Source organism: Temnothorax americanus, unplaced genomic scaffold, assembly GCF_048541705.1.
Source record: "Temnothorax americanus isolate GAGA-0224 unplaced genomic scaffold, ASM4854170v1 Scaffold117, whole genome shotgun sequence".
NCBI lineage: Eukaryota > Metazoa > Arthropoda > Insecta > Hymenoptera > Formicidae > Temnothorax > Temnothorax americanus.
Window position 1 is genome coordinate 172,563 of NW_027509250.1, and position 19,308 is coordinate 191,870.

Sequence of the window (19,308 nt, forward strand, 5' to 3'; positions counted from 1 at the left end):
CCACGTTTTTGTATCCTCCATCGAACCTGAAACACCTAATAGGGACCACATCTTTGCGTTCGTCGATGCGCTGTCGGCGATGACTCCGTGAATTTTCGATCCGGTCCTTTCCAGGTACGTACATAATAGCTTTAATAACTAGCTTCGCAAGCTCATCACTCTTTACAGGATTTTTCGAAGCAAACACTGAGATTGGTTGTGTGTATGAATCAGCAAGAGGCTGAAACATGAGAACGAGACCATATGTTGCTTGATCTTCAATGTTATAGCGTTTTTGATTTGCGACTCAAACCGACTCGGGTCGCATCATGTATACAGGACTCTAGCATCATTGACGTGGAATACAAACATATCTATGTATGTATTCTACGTCCATTGATGCGACCTAAGTCGGGTCGAGTAGTAAATCGAAAACGCCATTAGTCGATTGCGGCCCATCGTTACCGAAGTCAGTTAATCCAACATAGGTTAAGTTTTTTGAACACACGGCCACTGACTTCCTTAAGTTAATTTCATCGAGCAAAAGTACACCATGTCGCTGCAAAAGAGTTTTCGTCTCAAAATGTTTTGCAATTTCGCAAACTCTTCGTCAAAACCGCATTTCATGTCGACAAGTCGACAAGTGAGAAATAACGTTAAGTGAGAAAACGTTAAGGCTATTCTACAATTGCGTAAGCGTAAGGTTGTAGGAGTAGGAGTAGTAGTAGTCGTGAATGTTGTACAACGGTTCAGTCTACAATAAAGTAACGATACGTTGTAAACTTAATTACAGCAACCAATCAGAGTGCAGCGGAAAGTACAGAGGTCAAGGCACTTCCGATACTCGTCCAGCACAAACTTTTCATTTGTTGATCTTTGTGTGAAATGCATCGTTTTTTCCATAATAATTCGTTGCTTCTCACCAGCCCAATCAATTCTCTACACGATAATAAGTTTAAAAAAGTTTCATCTTCCTCGTACTGAGCACTTTCCTCGTATTCCATGATGAACACGTACCAAAAACATTACAATAGAAAAAAAGAATACTTTCGGATGCCGAGAAAGAATGTTATAACTTGACTCTTGAGATCTTTATAGCGGTCTTCGGTGCGGGATCACGTGTATTTACTATTTCGACAAAAACAATTATGGCAGCGTGCGGCGTGATGACGCGTAACAGCACTCTGATTGGTTGGCTCTTACGTTCACATCTGGCGTAGTCGTGAAAGATGAAGTTCAACCATCTTCCACAACACGCTTTACAACCGCAGTACCGCTCTACAACCACGCCGTACAACACTCTTACAACCACTTACGACCACGCTTACGCAATTGTAGAATAGCCTTTATTCTTACGGGGAGGAACTCGTAGTAACCTGGTGATCTTATGTTCATCAGTAGACATAGCATAATCCACTCCTCCCCAGCATAGCGCCGACTCTTGTCGTTTGTCTTCCCTGCAGCCGCGATTATTTCTCGTAATACAGTTTGTTGACTTGTTGGTACATTTAATTTCGAGCATTTGTCGACCAATGTTTTGCCACGAATCGAAGCAATTTTGATTGCTTTATTTTGCAAGGATTCTTGTAATAATTGTATGCGTTTCTGGGCTGTCTTCTTTTGCCGTCTTTCACGGAAACATTTTTTGCGCAGCTCAATTAACTTCCTTTGATCTATCGGAATAGAAACTCGACATACACGCTTTAACGATACTTTCGTTTTCGATCTCGCTTCTTTCATGTGCACTACGTTTCTCATGTTCCTGCAGTAGTCACATCTCTTCCGTTTTGAGATCATTGTGCAGTTTTTGGAACGCCATCGATTGACATAATCTTTAAACGCACTATCCGCCGACAGATAATGAACGTTGATGGTGCCGAGACTGTTGCACACATTTATAATTTGAAACTTTTTCAAAGCTTGCGGTAGCGACGCTATGTCCTCCAAGATTTGAGGGAGTTTACATCCGTGTACCTTAACGACACTTCCATACACGAAGTAGCGAAGTTCTTTGTTGGCGCAAAGCTGTATACTTTTTTTCTACAACTGGGAATTTATCGTCGTTTTCCATCTTCGTTATAGCGTATGTGAACAGAAAACTGCCAATATCGGTGCTTAGTTCACCGACAGTCCACGGCCATGGTATCGAGGTAGAGTCCGTAATTTTTCCAGGAGTACCTATAAAAACAGAGACGAATGAAAACTTTGAAAAACACGCTTTACGGTTACTATTTAAATATGATTTTACTTACCATAGTTAAAAGTGACTTGTGAAAAGTGAAAGCGACGTTCACACACATCAGGTGCACAATAATGTGCCACCGGATGATCCTGAATTTGTTGCTCGTGAAGTGACTCGACAGTGGCTACATCCTGAATTTGTTGCTCCTGAATTGATTCGACAGTGGCTACATCCTGAATTTGTTGCTCCTGAATTGACTCGATGGTGGCTACATCTCTTGGCGAAAGATCCTCATGGAGTATTATATTCGTGGTTTTTATATCAACTCTATCCATTGCCGAAGACCCATTGGTTTTTACATCTGTGACAAGAATTCAAATTAAAAACGGTAATTATATAGAATAACTAACACAGCTCGGATTATTTTGACCTTGACATATGTTGTCAAGGTCACCCTCCTGAGTGATCTTCAGAAGTTTTTAGCCGGTGGTCGTTATTCGTTAAAAATTTATTAACAAAAAAATGTTTGGAAAATATAGCAGCTATTTTGAGTATTGGAAGGCATAAATGACTAATTATATGTCGAAATAGTTCACGCATACACTTTTCACGCGAGACGAGTTGTCACGGGTTCGTGGCGTGCTTTACGAGCTCGTTTATTGTATAATATCGCCACAAATATTCACACAGCAGCTCGTAAAGCACGCCACGAACCCACCACGTGACAACTCGTCTCGAGTGGAAAGTATATGCGTGAACTATTTCGACATATATATTAGTTATTTCCAATACTCACATATATTCAATATACAATTTATCAACAATTTACTGCTTTAAATATATTTTGGTAAAGCGACTTTTTCGTGAAATAAAGTTATTCTCTGTTTTAACAAAAAAAAACGTAATATTAGTCGCTTATGCCTCTCAATACTTAAAATAATTGCTATATTTTTAAAACTTTTGTTGTTAATAACTTTTTAATATAAAAAACGACCGCCGGCTAAAAACTTCTGAAAGGTCACTCAGGGTTGCGTTCCAAAATTCACTCTGGGTAACTAAAATCTATAGTTTACATCACGTACACTGTAGCATTTTAGTTAACTAGAGTGAATTTTGGAACGCAGCCCAGGAGGGTGATCTTCACAACACATGTCAAGGTCAAAGTAATCCGAGCTGTGTTAGTTATTCTATATAATTACCTTTAAAACATACATTCATGCAATTTTAATATTTAGTCATTCTCTGTTTCAGATGCCACAATGTCCATATCTATTCTAAGGAATCAATGAATAATAAAGTATACCTTTGTTCGCGAAATCGCTGATTAATCCCGACGATGGGAGCGGGATGAGAAGGACGCGCGTGGAAGATGTTCACTAATTATTCACCTTATTTTTTGTGTAACTCAGACCACAGTCTGAGCCGTCTTTAATATGAGAAGAGATATATATACAGTCTGACCTGAGAGTGGTGGGCAGTATTTCGGATTTCACTAAGCATAAGAAGTCTTTGTATAAGAAGTCTTCGTGTATCGTTCGTGAGTGGGCGAGGCAGTTATTAATTGCCCTCCTCGTGATGAGTAGCCCGTGAGCTTTGGGACACGTGGCGGTCGGCACTCGCGCACATGTGAGCCTGAGTCGACGTCCCAGCAAACGAAAAAAGATTGAAAAGAATTAAAACAGGATTGCCAGGAATTCAATTAAGGACTTTCCGAATTCCATTCTGTCCAAAAAAGGGATTGAAATAGTTTCAATATCATGGAATTCCTTATTTTGGAAAGAATTTGTCTTTTTTGAATCCCATCCAATTCCAACACAAAAATATTATACCACTGAATGCCAGGTTAGGGATTGGAAAGTTTTGTGATGAATTCCATTGAATACCATTGATTCCGTTAACGAAATGAATACCACTGAATGCCAGGTTAGGGATTGGAAAGTTTCTTGATGAACTCCATTGAATACCATTGATTCCGTTAACGAAATGAATACCATTGAACGACAAACTAGGAATTAAAAATTTCCGTATTGAATTCCATTGAATTTCGTCTATTCTGACAATAAAATGAATACCATTGAATGCCAAAATAGAGATTAAAAAGTGTCCGTGTTGAACTCTGTGGCGGTACGCGCCAATAATAGTACACGCCCGCGCGGTATCTGCATTACCGGCAATTCGCGTCGACGCCGCTAGGCGTCGCATCGCCGGGGCATCTTCTCGAGTTCAAAGTTTCGTCTCGACCGCTATGTAAAGGGACCCCCTACGGTGCCTGACAGATCTTACAAATCTCATTTTCGGGCTAATTGCCCGTCAGCAGTAGTGCGTGTAATGCCCTTAGGCATACACAAAAGCTTACCGACGAACAACGGCGCTTGGTCGCCCAACGGAGGCGCGAGACGTTTCCTAAACCATCTAATGCCATGCAATTCCATAACCTTTACGGATTTCATAGGAGTGGATGGAATTTAAAATTTCTTTTTTGGATTCCATGGAATTGGACCATCTCATTTCGAATCCCATCTAATTTCATCTAATTCCGCCAAAAAAAAGGGATTCAAAGGTATTAAAAAATTTTAATATCTTTTAATCCTTTTGCGTTTGCTGGGTGGTGAACCCGGCGGCATGGCCTGAGCTACCAGCCCGCAAGGGTGCTTCTTTAGCAGAGAGCGGCGGCGGTGCAAAACCGCGACGTGACGTGAGGACGGCATTCGATCGTGCAGACGGGAACCGATCGAGAATGAGAACGCCCGCTGCGGGTGGTATTGGTAATTACTTTGGCCGATTTAATGTCCGAGCGGAGGACATCACAAGAGACAGAAGAGGAATAGCCCTGATTCCTGCGGGTAGTGGTGCCTCGTGGCCGCACAGGTAGTGCAACGAGAGCCTGAGGAGGCCCGAGCCGCCCCTGTTCGGGGCTCCGCGGCGGAGATTTTGGATAACATTCTTCAACTGCTGCAGAGGTTTCCTGCGGCCCGAGACTTTGTGATGGATGCTCTTTCATATGCTCCCCGCGCGCCACGAGTTGCGCCGTTTCGGGGTGAGGGGAGTGAGGATGATTGTGTAGTTGATAGAGAATGGCATAGGAATAAAGGTAGAGAGCCTGACATGGTCAGCCTAACAAGGCATGATCTTCCCTCTACAGCATAATTCCAGATTTTATTGTGGAATTGCCGGGGTTTTTGCAGCTGCAAGGAAGAATTATCCAAGTACTCCATGGATTTTGATATCGTCGTTTTGACGGAGACCAGATGTACCGGCTCCAGAAAAGTTACTCTCTCTAACTTCAATACCGTGAGTAGTGGTAATAGACTCGGAAGCGGCGAGGAATCCGTGTCATTTCATAAGGGTCTAGATTTCGAGATTATCCCCCTCTCGACGGCTCTCCCGGTGGGATATGACGCCATATGCGTAAGGACTAATAACCTTTCTCGTAACTTTAATATTATCGCTATCTACAGGCATCCCAGCGAACCTATGGCTAGACGGGATTTATGGCCCATTTTTGACGCTATCCGCGACAGCAATCTTGACGCCGTCTGTGTGGGCGACTTTAACGCCCATAATGTATTGTGGAATTGCCCGTCCACTGATGCCAGGGGTGACTTATTAAACGATTTGATGGACAACGAGGGCTTCATATGTGTAAATCTCAATACGCTTTTCCGATGTGGCACCAGAGGTCAACGTGATTCTAATTTGGACCTAATTTTTGGCACGGAACGTATCGCGGGTGAGATCTCGTATCAACAATTAGAGGATACATGGGGTAGCGACCATTACCCCATCTCCTTCTCTTTGGACAGTCGCCCTGAGATTTATAGGAAAGTCACAAATTGAATATCGACCAAGAAGACGGATTGGCGCCAGTTTGGTGAGCTGGTTGACAGGGAGGTGGTCTCTTCCCTATCCCCGCAGGCTGAGATGTTGGTAGAGGACTTTGAAAACTACTATATTCAATTTATTGATATTTTAAAGAATGCTGTTGCGGCCGCCTCGGGCAGGCGGGGGTATGTGCCATCTACCATGGCTGTTCCGGGTAAAAGAAAACGTTCGCACCGATGGTGGGATGCTGAGTGCGATGAAGTTATGGGCGATAGACGGGCTTCTCTTGCGGCCTTCAAGCAATCTAAGAGCCTTCGTGACTGGCTGGCTTATAAGAAAGCTTCTGCTGTGGCCAGGCGCACAATTAAGCTCAAGAAGAAGGCCAGCTTCGAGAGTTTCTGCAGTGGAATAGACAGATGACAGATTCACTAGTCTTTCGTACGTATGGAACACAATGCGCATTATGAGGAATGCTAGTAGAAACGTAGAGTGGAATTCGTGGTCCACAAAAAATAGGGAGGAGGTGATCAGGTCTACTATTGATGACTTGGACCCGCCATATGCTGGCACTGAGCCGGTTGCCGACTATGGGGAAAACTGTCCTGATGATGGACTGGAGGCGCCTTTTTCTAGCTTGGAATTTGATAGAGCGGTGGAATCAATTAGAAGAGACTCGGCCCCAGGATTGGACGGCATGGAATATAAAATGATTAGGGTTCTTCCAGAGTCTGCTAAGGTGTGCCTGTTGGCCATTTTCAATCGTGTGTGGGCTTCAGGAGTGTTGCCTCGTGACTGGCTGTATTATCAGGTTATTTTTATAGACAAGATTGGTCGAGAGAAGGTGCGCCCGATATCGCTGTCGTCTTGTATCGGAAAACTAATGGAGAGAATAATTAACGAGAGACTCATTTGGTGGGCAGAGAGGGAGGAGAAGTTCAGCCCCACACAAAGCGGATTTCGTAGAGAAAGATCATGTGCGGACAACTTGGTAAGGATTGTTGCGGATACCAGAGCGGCCATGTGTGTGGGCGAATACACTCTGGCTGCGTTTCTTGACGTTTCTTCGGCGTACGACTGCGTGGATTACCGGATTATGCTGGACAGACTGATTGCACTTGACTGCCCTCCCGCTATAGTGAGATTCGTCAGCAACTGGCTGTATCGGAGAAAAGTTCGATTTATTATAAACTCCTGCGAGTTTGTGGATCGGTATGTCTTCAAGGGGCTCCCGCAGGGTGCTGTCCTGAGTCCGGCACTATATTCGTTGTTCACGCAGAGTCTGTGCGCCGACCTTCCGGAGGGTGTTGAGGCGGTCGAGTTCGCCGATGATGTGGGACTATATATTCGTGGATCCAACCGAGAGCGCAACCGCCGTCTCTTGCAGCGGGCGGTGAACATGATTGCTGAACGACTTCGCAACATGGGCATGGATTTAGAACCGAAGAAGACGGTCCTCGTCGAGTTCTCCAGAAGTGGATTTATTGACAAACAAATGAGTATCCGCATTGGCGATTGCGATGTCATTAACTGTGGTGCGGCGAAATTCCTGGGGATCTGGCTGGACAACAGGTTGAGATTTGACAGACAGGTGCAGGAGCTGAGAGGCAAGGTGAGCCGCGCCAATTCGATTATTAGGTATGTTACGTCCTGCAGACTCCACGATATCCCTTTTTCGCGGGAATCCTTATGCGCCTAAGATAGCCCTAAGATTAGAATAAACAAGCCAAGTACGGACGGTTATCGATCGGGGTGAGGTTAGATCTCCTCGCATTCCTTTTTTTTTATGATCAAACTACCTATTTGCTTGGGCAACTAAAAGCAACCTCTCAGATGATAAATTACTAACAGACGGGGGATATGGTGACCAGATTCTTGTCAACCTCGTCTGGCGTCTGGCTCATAACTATAAATCCGGCGACACAACGCGCAGAAAGGAGCCTTAACTTCAGACGAGGGATGATGGGGATCTGTATTATATCGCGCGACTCACTCAAAACTGGCCGTGCGATGTTTCGACAAACAGAAACAAAACCTAATACGTGGTTTTAGAAATCTTAAGAGCACGTGGCGGAAGTTTCTGTTTGCAATAAAACTGCACTTAAAATTGAGAAGTATGGATCGTCTGTCAACATAGACACAGGGTCGCGAGATAAGTAAGGAACCCTAATAAAAGAGAAATCGGCGATAGCCGAAAAACAAATGCGTCACTGGAAAGAACCGATGGGTTACACCCCCAATAAGACAGTGGAGGCCAAGAGGGGGCTCGCCAATGAAAAACCGCAAAAATCGATAACCGTCTCTAGCTTTCCAGGATATGCGAAAACTTAAGAATCTACCTCTTGGGTGAGGAACATCTTAATAAAAAATCCGTTAAACAAAATTAGAAACATCCCGCCAACCCGAAATTCTTTAAACAATAAACCAGACACACCCCACATGAAACCCACCCCTTCCATTCCCTACATTTTCCTATATAAACCCCGAGATTGCGACTCTCCTCTCTCAAAACTTCTCAGTCTCTTCAAGCCTCTGAAGATTTAGTCTGCATTTCGGCATTATAATCGTGATCTCTTCCGTTTTTGAGTCACGATTTCGCACTTAGAGTCTGTGCAAAAGATCCAGCAGCACATCCCCTAGTAAAACAGGTACGTCGCATCTGCGTCGAATCTACGTAATACGTGGATGGAGATTCATCCGCGAGTTATCCACGTAGATTCAACGTTTCTTTTTTATCGTCAAAATCGAAGAACCTTATTCGCGTGGATTCAACGTTTCTTTTCTATCGCTAAAATCGAAGTACCTTATCCACGTAGATTCAACGTTTTTTTTCCATCGTCAAAATCAAAGTACCTTATCCGCGTGGATTCAACGTTTCTTTTCTATCGCTAAAATCGAAGTACCTTATCCGCGTAGATTCAACGTTTCTTCTCCATCGCCAAAATCGAAGTACCTTATCCGCGTAGATTCAACGTTTCTCTTCCATCGCCAAAATCGAAGTACCTTATCCGCGTGGATTCAACGTTTCTTTTCCATCGATAAAATCAAAGTATCTTATCCGCGTAATATCAATGTAGATTTTGCGTAGATATTTCCACTGTTTTACTGACATATAATTTATCAATCTCAGGAGACATTGATGTTGTTAATCGCAATTAATATAGCTAAATGCAACGTTTTAATGAATAATTTATAATTAATCAAGCTGATCCATCAACTATATGTTTTGCAACTATATGGTTAAAGGTTAAAGGATATTTATCTAATGAGGCCCTTGTAAGGATTTGATAAAAATGTTTTAACTTTATAAATATACTTTTTTCATAAATATATTTACGAACACAAAATTTCATAATGAGCCGGCACTGGTTTCGGATATTCACCCGACATTAAGAAATAATATCATATATCCAATTAAAAATTTTATTACTTTTTTTAAACTAAATTTGTTTCTTAAGATGATTTTTGAAAAATTATATATTTGCGCTGGTTACGACATATGTAGACTATATATAACACTTACATCTAATTAAGAAGTAGTCTACCACGTAAGGCAGTTAGCTCACGATCCAGAGGTCCCGAGTTCGAATCCCACCAAGGTAAGTGTGTTTTTCTGAGTTTTTCAAATACGAGAAAATATTTATAATCATAGACTGCATCTTAAGAAACAAATTCAAATTTAGTTATAAATTAGTAATAAAATTTCAATAAAAATAATTTTTTTTATGCCGGGTAAATATCGGAAATCAGTGTCCTCTAGTATTAAGAGGTTTTTTTTGAGTGAGTAATTCAATACTAACAATAATAAGCACCAGTAATCCAGTAATTTATTACTGTGTATTTTTAGTACTTTTTTCTGTAAGGGACGTGAAACTTTCACGTAAATTCCACGTCGAATCGATGATCTCATCCACGTGGATCCGACTACCGTTTTTAAGCGGATGATCCACTCGATTGTCTACGTGAATTCTACGTCGCTGGTCCACATGAAAGAAACGTGGATTCCACGTTCCTGTTTTACTCAGTCGCTCCGACTCATTCACCAGCGACACCGAGAAGAAACCCATTCGTTTTTGAACTCATCAAGTTAGTAAGTCCCGCAATTTTCTTGATCCTGCTTTTTCCGCGTTATTGCCCCCCCCCCCAGTGTTGGGCATTATTTAGATAAAACTTTATTTAGATAAGAGTGAGAATAAAATTTTATGCGATTAAAGTTTATTTGTTACTTGTAAATAAGGATTTATTCGAATAAATTTTTATCTGCAAATCAGAAATACAATTTTATTTGAATAATTTTTTATCTGAATAAAATATTGTTCGAATAAAAAAGTATTCATGTCTGGCGAATAATTTTTTATTCGGACAATATTTTATTCGTAAATCACGGATAAAAAATTATTTGAATAAAATTATATTTCTGACTTGCAGATAAAAATTTATTCGAATAAATTCTTATGTACAAGTGACGAATAAAACTTTATTGTATAAAATTTCGGTAGAATATAAGGCTATAAGATTAAAAAACAAGGAAAACTTAAAGAAATAGCTAGTTTTGAGTCGGAGTTTTTTTGTAAGCTCAAACATTGATTTTAGCTACGATACAAGGAGAGAAATTTTTTTTGTTAGAAAACTTTTTCTTTTTACATTTATTGCTCTGTATAACATCATAAAAGAAAAATACATAAAAGTAATACTTGAAAAACGTAGTTTTTGTGTCTATAAGAAATTAAAAAAAAATTAATTGCAAAAAAACAAAAAAGTAAAATAAAAATGTCTCCACATCTTCGATTGACCTCGGTCAATAACTCATGAGCCGGTCAATGAGATGAATAAGGCTGGTTTATGATGTATTGCGTGTGGGTCTAGTATAATAAACTTAAAATAAGTTTACATATGCTTATATGTGAATACAGTATACCTAATGTAAATAAAATTAACAATCACTTTTTGTTAACGTTACAAAAATACATTATCTTAAATCGCAGCATTATAATTGCATCTATTATTGCCACTTTCATTGGGCAGTTGACCACACGGTACTGCAGCTCTCAATGTAAAAAAAATCTAATAATTCTTACTTGTTTACATAAGATTTAGAATAATTTCCCTTCAAAACAACTTTCATTTCGAACATTTTATCTGACAGCTTACTACTTTTTGGAACATTTGTCATGGTAGCGTAGGAAAATAATCGTTCAACGGGGGCAGAGGACGGCAGTGGTGTATTATAACGCACAAATACTTTTTTTATTGCTGGATAAGATTTAAGCATTGAAACTTCTCGAGTACTGTCACTTAAATACTTTGAAACTACCATATCTATCGTACATGAATCTCCGCAAGCTGCTGATTGTGATTCCATCGCAAAATCAAAGTAATCGTCAAACGGATCCGTTTCTTTTTTGGAAACTTCTACACAATTACTCTCTGCTGCAACTGCTTTTTTAAAAAGTGATAGTATCTGAGCTGATTCAAGGCCAATGCATGACAACCATCGATTTCTGAACCGTGGATATGACAATGTGGCAATTGCAGCATTCTGTGCTGATACCGCAGACATGTCAAAGAAATCTTTAAATCGTCTTTCGACACTTTCCAAAAGAGCATCCGATAGTGGTCTACAATATTTCAACTCCTTGTTTTGTAAAACTTGTAATTTTTTACGTAATGCGAAAAGGCAAGGGAGAACAATTCCGTAATATACATTATTTTCCCCTTGCAGAATATCGAGAGCTTCAGCCACAGGAGCGACACATGACAGATGTTCCTCAATGTAAATAAAATCAGTCTCCTTTAAAGTATTCTTGATATTGAGCGCTCGACTTAACTGAGGACACTTTTCACGAATTTTTACAATTTGGCGCAGAGAATCATATAATGAATTCCACCTAGTTTCACCTGGCCTGCTCAACGTATGACTTAATATGTCCATTAGTATTTCTGCAGACTTTGGACGTCCAACGGAATCTCCATAACACCGTACATTTGGCCATTGCCTGTTCATGCACTGATAATAGCGATGGAAAGCTGTTGATAGCTTTTATGGCATCGCTCGCGACACAAAGATTGAGCGTATGTGCACAACACCTGAGATGTTGTGGCAGAGGCTTATTTGGCTCTAAAGCACATTCTTCATCAGGATCTAGAAATTGTAATGTTATGCATACATAATATAATATATAAATCGAATCGTAATATAATTAATTTTGGCTTCATTTTTAATAATAGTGCAGGTGCAGCATTAATTTTAAACTGGTGAAAAAAATATTACCCATCGGAATTGATTGAAAATCCTCATCGTCGCTTTCTTCATCTGCTGATGTATCCGAAAATTCATTATTTTCACCATCAACGTCTCTTTGAAAGTTACAAAGTTTTACACCAAAAACCCTGAAAGCTTTAGCAAAGTTACTAGCATTATCAGTGACAGTGGCTAATATTTTTGACGAATCTAAACCAAACTCGGAATGAATATCGCATAACATCTCAGCAATCCTATCGAAACTGTGTGCTCCTTGGAATCTCCGGCAGGCCAAAACTGCAGATTGTCTCTTTAACGAATTAATGTTAATCCAGTGTGCAGTTACTCCTAAAAAACTTCTTTTCTTCGAAGACCACACATCAGCTGTGGTACAAATATATTGCGCTTCTTCAGTTAAAATTTTTTAAATAGATTTGGTATTGCTTTCATACAAATCTTTTATTCTTCTACCAAGAGAGCGTCGACTTAGTACCGTTATTGGTTTTCCGCGGGCTTTAACTTGAAGATGATTAAATATAGCTTGGAAATAAGGATCATCTACTATCCTTAATGGGGTCATAGAGTGAACAACGAATTGAGTTATATCTTCGTCCAATTGTTCCTGTAAGCTCAGCAGTTTGCGTTTCTTGCGAGATGCAAGTTGATTTTCATCAGAACAGTCCGATGCAGATAATTTGGCTCGTTTTTCTTTGCAATATTTTTCATATTCCTTTACCAAATTACTGTCGTGCCTTCGTTTCAGGTGTGATTTGAAATTTGATGTCGATGTTAATGTACCTTTTACTTCAACAATCTTTGGTAAGCATGCTACACATGTAGCCACTACGTCGTTAGTTTTCAAGGAATTTTTACCCTGTACAATTTTGAAATACTTTCCATCTAAGATTGCCATGTTCGAGGTGATTGTATTCACTGAAGGTGAATCTCTGCTATTTTCGGTATTATCCGCACCATCATTTTCGTTTTCAGACTGTTTCATCTGCGAGGGCGAGGACGAGGACGTTGTCTGAGAGTGAGAGTCTGGTACAGTGTTTGTTCCAGATTCAGCCATGCTAACTAAAACAATGTATAATATATAAAAATAAGCAAAACATATATGTGGTATTCCACGTCAAATTGAACCTAATTCTCTGGGATTTGATCCACAATCAAATTTAAATATCTTACCTTCGATTAATAAAATATTTTTACTTCACTATAATTTGTGTGTCGATCGTCGATCCACACACATCAGACAACAGAATAACACTACTCTGGATCGAATGAAGCCAAAACAGTAATACTGGATATATCATGGTGACCGTTACACGGTCAAACGCTTGTACGATAGTTATTGTTATTGATGAAAGCGAGCGGCGCGAGCGCCAACATTTGAGACATAAATAAGACATACTGGTATTTATTCGAATCAAACTTTATTCGTATCGTACGATTGAGCATTAATTCGAATAAAAATTTATTTGTAAATTCCGAATAAAGATTTATTCGAATAAAGTTTTATTCGTATTTTATGAATAAAGATTTATTCGGATGAAAAATCATTCGTCACGTTATGAATGAAGATTTATCCGAATAAAATGTAGTTGACTATGTTACGAATGAGACACATACGAATGAAATTTTATTTGAATGATATTTTATTTGAATAATTTATTCTTAATTTGTTATTCGAATGAAATGTGCCCAACTCTGCCCCCCCTTCTTAAACGGTCTATCGATTATCGGACCCTCGGAAGCTCATTATATATTTGGGGCCGGTCAGTGTAGACATCAGGTTCCCAGCGGTTGTTGGCGTTGTCGTGGGCCTGACTTGCCTCCCGGCGTCTCGCCGCTGTCGTGGACTCAGCTGGTCCACTGACCTCCCTGAGCTTATGCTCGTGGGTCGGTTAGTGTAGGCATCGAGTTCCCAGCGGTCGTTGGCGTTGTGGCAGGCCTGACTTGGCTCCCGGCGTCTCGTCGTTGTCGTGGGTCCAGACTGTCCACTGACCTCCCCCCCCTCCCTAAGTTTGACGATTTCTTTTGTTCGCTTCCGACCGGGTCCGAGAAAGATTGACTAAAAGTAAGTAAATATTTTTAGTGGACCCGAAAGCCCTGGCCTCTCAAAGACCGAATCTCCGCACAATTAGGCGACATCGAAATCGCCAGAACAAGCGGGCGCGACGGGAGGTCGAACTCCCCCGGGAGCGGCTCAACGCCGGTCCTCCGCGACTCGCCACCCCACCGCCCCTAGTAGTTTCTACGAAAGAACTTGGTTGTTCGAACCAGGATTGTCCCACTACCATTCAGCCCTATCGCCCAGTCGTCCTACCCTCCCGCCCAATAGTCGAACATCGCCCTATTTGCCGTGTGGGTCCGTTTCGCGTGGTCCTGCCTCGCGTGGTCCCCGTTAACCCCGATCCAGTCCGCTTCTTAGAACCTCCCGATTCCCCCTCCTCTTCCCGAAGTCCGTCCCCGACCTCCTCGACCGCCTCGACTCTCGACCACGAGGAAGTAGTCGTTCCCGAGATGATTACTCTTGACTAATTATTTGTTTTAATACACACACCGCACCCCTACAACTAATTTAATTTTATTTCAATGGCGGTATCCTTATTTTCCATTCATAAATTCTTGTCTCACCCCGCAAACATCTCCATATATTTTGTTTTAATTGTGACTTAATTTTAGTTTAACACACACTACACGCACTCTTACATTTAGCTAAATTTATGTAACTTCATTCCTTAAATAATTGTGATAATGGCGGGCAGAATGCCCATTCCCAAATAGGTTTTCCCTTAAAAATCCTGCCCAATCACCTCCGCACTTATGTACCACCCGAGAAGAATCTACACACGCTACACACATATCCGACCCGACATTCACACTTATATTCAGTTTATCTGCTTAATTCTTATTTATTGTTCACCTAGCTTATATTATTGTAATAGAATATTTTATTGTAATAAAATGTTTAGCTTATGTTAAAAGTTAATTTCAAACTGCATTGAGATTTATAACCTAAAAACCTCTAACCCTACTCCTCCACCTCTCGAAATCGCACGAGGTCCGATCCTGAGTTAAAGGGATTAAATTCTCTGACTCGAAAAAGGACCGACGATCGCACCGCTCATGAAAGGCGTCCTAAGGTCTTTACAGACGTTGACCCTTTCTGAGTCATAAAAGTGCGTTCGGCTCGCGCCACGCGTCTCCGAGCGCGTACCTGCGAGCGACATTTGTAAGTACCTGGCTGCGTCCTCCCTTCCCCGACCCCTCTGGCTAGCCTTTTCCTTGCTTTCCAGATTTTCACATCCTAATCCCGGGGTTGGACGTAACAGGTATTTGTGTGGCGTTTCTAGGAGCATGGAGGTGAACACCGCCTTGATGTTGTATAAGAGTCTAGTAAGATCCATTACGGACTATGGAAGCTTTGTTTTTTTCCCCAGAGAATCCCTGTTGCAGCTCAAGTTGGAATGAGCCCAATTTTTGGGCATACGTACGGCGCTGGGATACAGAAACTCTACTCCTAACAATGTAATTGTGGCTGAAGCAAAGGTTAGACACCTTAGAGATCGAGCGATGCTCTTGGGCATAAATTTCGTCAATAAGGCCATAGCCTATAATCAAAATGGATTATGCGGCAAGCTTCAGAGTTTGCTGGAGGGGGAAAACTTCATTCGATACAGACAGCCCACCTACAAGCCTTCGCTTCTTTCGGAAGTTTGGAGGAGGACTGCACGATACAGACAACAGATCGGCCCTCCAAGAAAATTTGAAATTTTTCAAGAGTCTTTTGAAGCGCATTCCTTTAGGCCTACTGTGGACCTGACTATCGGTATTGAAAAAAAAAACGAAGAGTTCTCAGATCGGGCTCTCTTACTTAAGATTATTGAGAAATATAACTGTAATCCAGATTTGGAAGTTATATTCACGGACGGCTCGTTCGGCGATTCCTTTAGATCCACCGGCGCTGCAATAGTGATCTGTGATCAGGATGAGGCTTATAAGATATAAGTCTGCCTCAAACTTGCTCCTCGTATACTGCTGAAGCTTTTGCTGTTTGCGCGGCCCTCCATATGATGCGCATCTAGTGTGATATGAGGAAAAACAAAATCGTCATTTTGTCCGACTGCCAAGCGGTGGTTAAAGCAATTTAATAATAACCATTTGAACGTACATAAAAACAAATATATCACGGAGTCCAGACTACTCATTTATGATTTGAAGAAACATCATGGTAAAAGGATCATACTAGTGTGGATTCCGGCTCACGTGGGAATTCGTGGCAACGAGATGGCGGACGGTTTGGCCAGAGAGGCGGCGGAGGAGGGGGCCGATCCCTCCATATTGGTTCCGGTGGGGGATCTGCTCCCCAGCGCCAGAAAGGAGACGTGGGACGCCACACAGTTCTCGATTATTCGTGAATCATTGCAAAAGGGCATCTTCTATTTTGATCATTTCTATGACCGTGCGTCCACTAAGCCATGGTTCAACAAGGTTAGAGCGGAAAGATTTTTTGTTACGCTGATAAATAGATTGAGAGCTAACCATTACAATCTTGGCTCATCCCTCAAGAGAAAAGGCTATATCGACAACGAGAGATGTGAATGTGGTTGCGAATGCGAAGACATACATCATGTGATTTTGAGATGCTGTAAATTCGATGAGTGGAGAGCTGTTATGGACAATGAATTGAGAGAAGCGGGTTATATGGAGGAAATAGATATCTTTCGTCTCATTCAAGCTAGAAATTGGAACGTTTTGTATATAATTTTTAAATTTATTAAGCATACGGGCAAAGTGATTTAGTGTGTTTTAGTAATTCTTAGGTTTAGACTATATGTGCCAATTGCCACGAGCACAAGGCACCTCTCTGTCCTCCCCCGAGGACGCCAACGAAAAAACCCCCGCTAGTAAAGCCAGGGCCATCGTCGAAGAAGCGCGGAAAGCTCCACTCCTCGTCGGTTCTGTTGTTCGGCGGATCGTGCGTGTTGGCCGCGTTTAACCATGCTCCTTCCGTGGGCGCCGCCTCCACGTACATCGGCTACGTCGTCGCGTTGTCCGGTGGCACGTATACGCCGCGTGAAATAATTAACGTGGGACGGGACTCCCTGCGTGCCGGCCACGTGCCGGCCAAGCATCTGGGCGAACGAGCTAACTCGAGTGTGTGTGTGTGTGTGTGTGTGTGTGTGTGTGTGTGTGTGTGTGTGTGTGTTTGTGTGTGTGTGCGTGCGTGCGTGCGTGCATGCGTGCGTTGGCAACGCAGATCGCGTAGATCAGCGACGGCGGTTGGCAGTCGGCCTCCCGGACATGGCGGGCACCCTTCACTTGCGCGCTCACGGATTCCTGTTACACGGCCATTCCCACCCCGCGTAACTGATATTTATCATTAATACCACGTGCGATTGTGTGATACTGTGCGATAAAATGACTAAATCGTGCGCGGTGCCAATGTGCAAATCGCGAAATTATTCAGCAAAGAAGTGTTCGTTGTTTAAAGTGCCGTCAAATATCGAACAATGTAGAAAATGGATTGCTGCAATTCCGGGCATTGTTGATTTGAAGCCGTCGCAATTCGTTTGCGAGAAGCATTTCGAAGAACATCACATCCTTAGGAAATGGGTGAAATACGATAATGATCGGATTATCGCCGAAGTAAGTTTAATGATGATTACATTTTTGAAGTGAAACTTCTTTAGGCACGGTAGTGAGTTCGATTCGCGACACGAAAAAGTGTAACAAAAGTGAAACTTCTTTAGTACGGTAGTAAGTTCGATTGTGCGACACAAAAAGTGTAACGAAAATTTGACTAATAGGCGTACGGCGTTGGCGAGACGGTTCTTCTTCTGGCACGGTAGTAAGTTCGATTATGCGACACAGAAAGTGTAACGAAAATTCGACCAATAGGCGTACAAAATGAAACTTCTTTTGTACGGTAGTAAGTTCAATTGTGCGACACGGAAAGTGTAACGAAAATTCGACCAATATAGGCGTACGAAATGAAACTTCTTTGGTACGGTAGTAAGTTCGATTGTGCGACACGGAAAATGTAACGAAAATTCGACCAATAGGCGTACGAAATGAAACTTCTTTGGTACGGTAGTAAGTTCGATTGTGTGACACGGAAAGTGTAACGAAAATTCGGCCAATAGGCGTACGAAATGAAACTTCTTTGGTACGGTAGTAAGTTCGATTGTGCGACACAGAAAATGTAACGAAAATTCGACCAATAGGCGTACGGCGTTGGCGAGACGGTTCTTCTTCTGGCACGGTAGTAAGTAGTAAGTTCGATTATGCGACACGAAAAGTGTAACAAAAATTCGACCAATAGGCGTACGAAATTAAACTTCTTTGGTACGGTAGTAAGTTCGATTGTGCGACACGGGAAGTGTATATGCTGTCGATTGTTGTTAATTTATTAACACAGAGCCTACGGAACTCATTTTGCAGGGTGTCCATCGATGTTGCCGTCCTTCGTCCGTGATAAAATGTTGAATTATTATCCGCTGTAACAATGTAGAGTCCGGTAATGCTTGTAACTCGCGATAATGCCACATAAATGAGCTGCTGTGAGTGACTCTTATTGCTATATTCGTAGACAATGTCGTTAAAGGTACCTCCCTGCGACTTGTGAATTGTAATTGCACAAGCAGATATTAAGGGAAAATGATTCCTTTTAGCAACAATAGTTTTATTGTTATTCAGGGCGATACTTCACGTTCGTCGTGCTATGGGTACTGCTCTTCGACTGATATTATTGGCTTGCATATACGCATTGACTTTCCTCCTCGTTCTCTCACCAACTTTAATTGAATCTGTAAACTCCAACCATATACGCGTGACCTCACCAACATCATCACGTTCGATACGAACCAATTTCCCTAAAGCGCCGTTGGCTAATCCATCTGACACATCAATGTTGGTTGTAATCATATATGACTTGTGCAAAACAAATGTGATTTTGTACGGCAAACCTCCAGTGTCAATAACTGACTTTTTGTGAAGCTTTCAACGTACAAAAGCTTCTTGTTCTGCACTGTGACAACCAGTATACATGTCTTTTGCTACAGAGACAACTTTCTCTTCA

General features: G+C 41.7%; 1 protein-coding gene and 1 long non-coding RNA gene across 2 annotated transcripts; one reads left to right on the top strand and one right to left on the bottom strand.

Moving 5' to 3' along the window:
• Positions 1-887: 887 nt before the first annotated feature.
• On the bottom strand, positions 888-2,543 carry LOC143908813 (uncharacterized). Its single transcript, XM_077426622.1, has 2 exons — positions 2,232-2,543; positions 888-2,157 (listed from the first exon to the last, which is right to left on the bottom strand). Exons 1-2 carry the CDS (start codon positions 2,494-2,496, stop codon positions 1,955-1,957), a joined length of 468 nt encoding a protein of 155 aa, XP_077282748.1. The 5' UTR covers positions 2,497-2,543; the 3' UTR covers positions 888-1,954.
• A 14,975-nt stretch (positions 2,544-17,518) lies between these two features.
• On the top strand, positions 17,519-18,605 carry LOC143908815 (uncharacterized). Its single transcript, XR_013260259.1, has 2 exons — positions 17,519-17,954; positions 18,015-18,605. It is a non-coding gene; the product is annotated as an uncharacterized LOC143908815 (long non-coding RNA).
• The last annotated feature ends 703 nt before the right edge of the window (positions 18,606-19,308 follow it).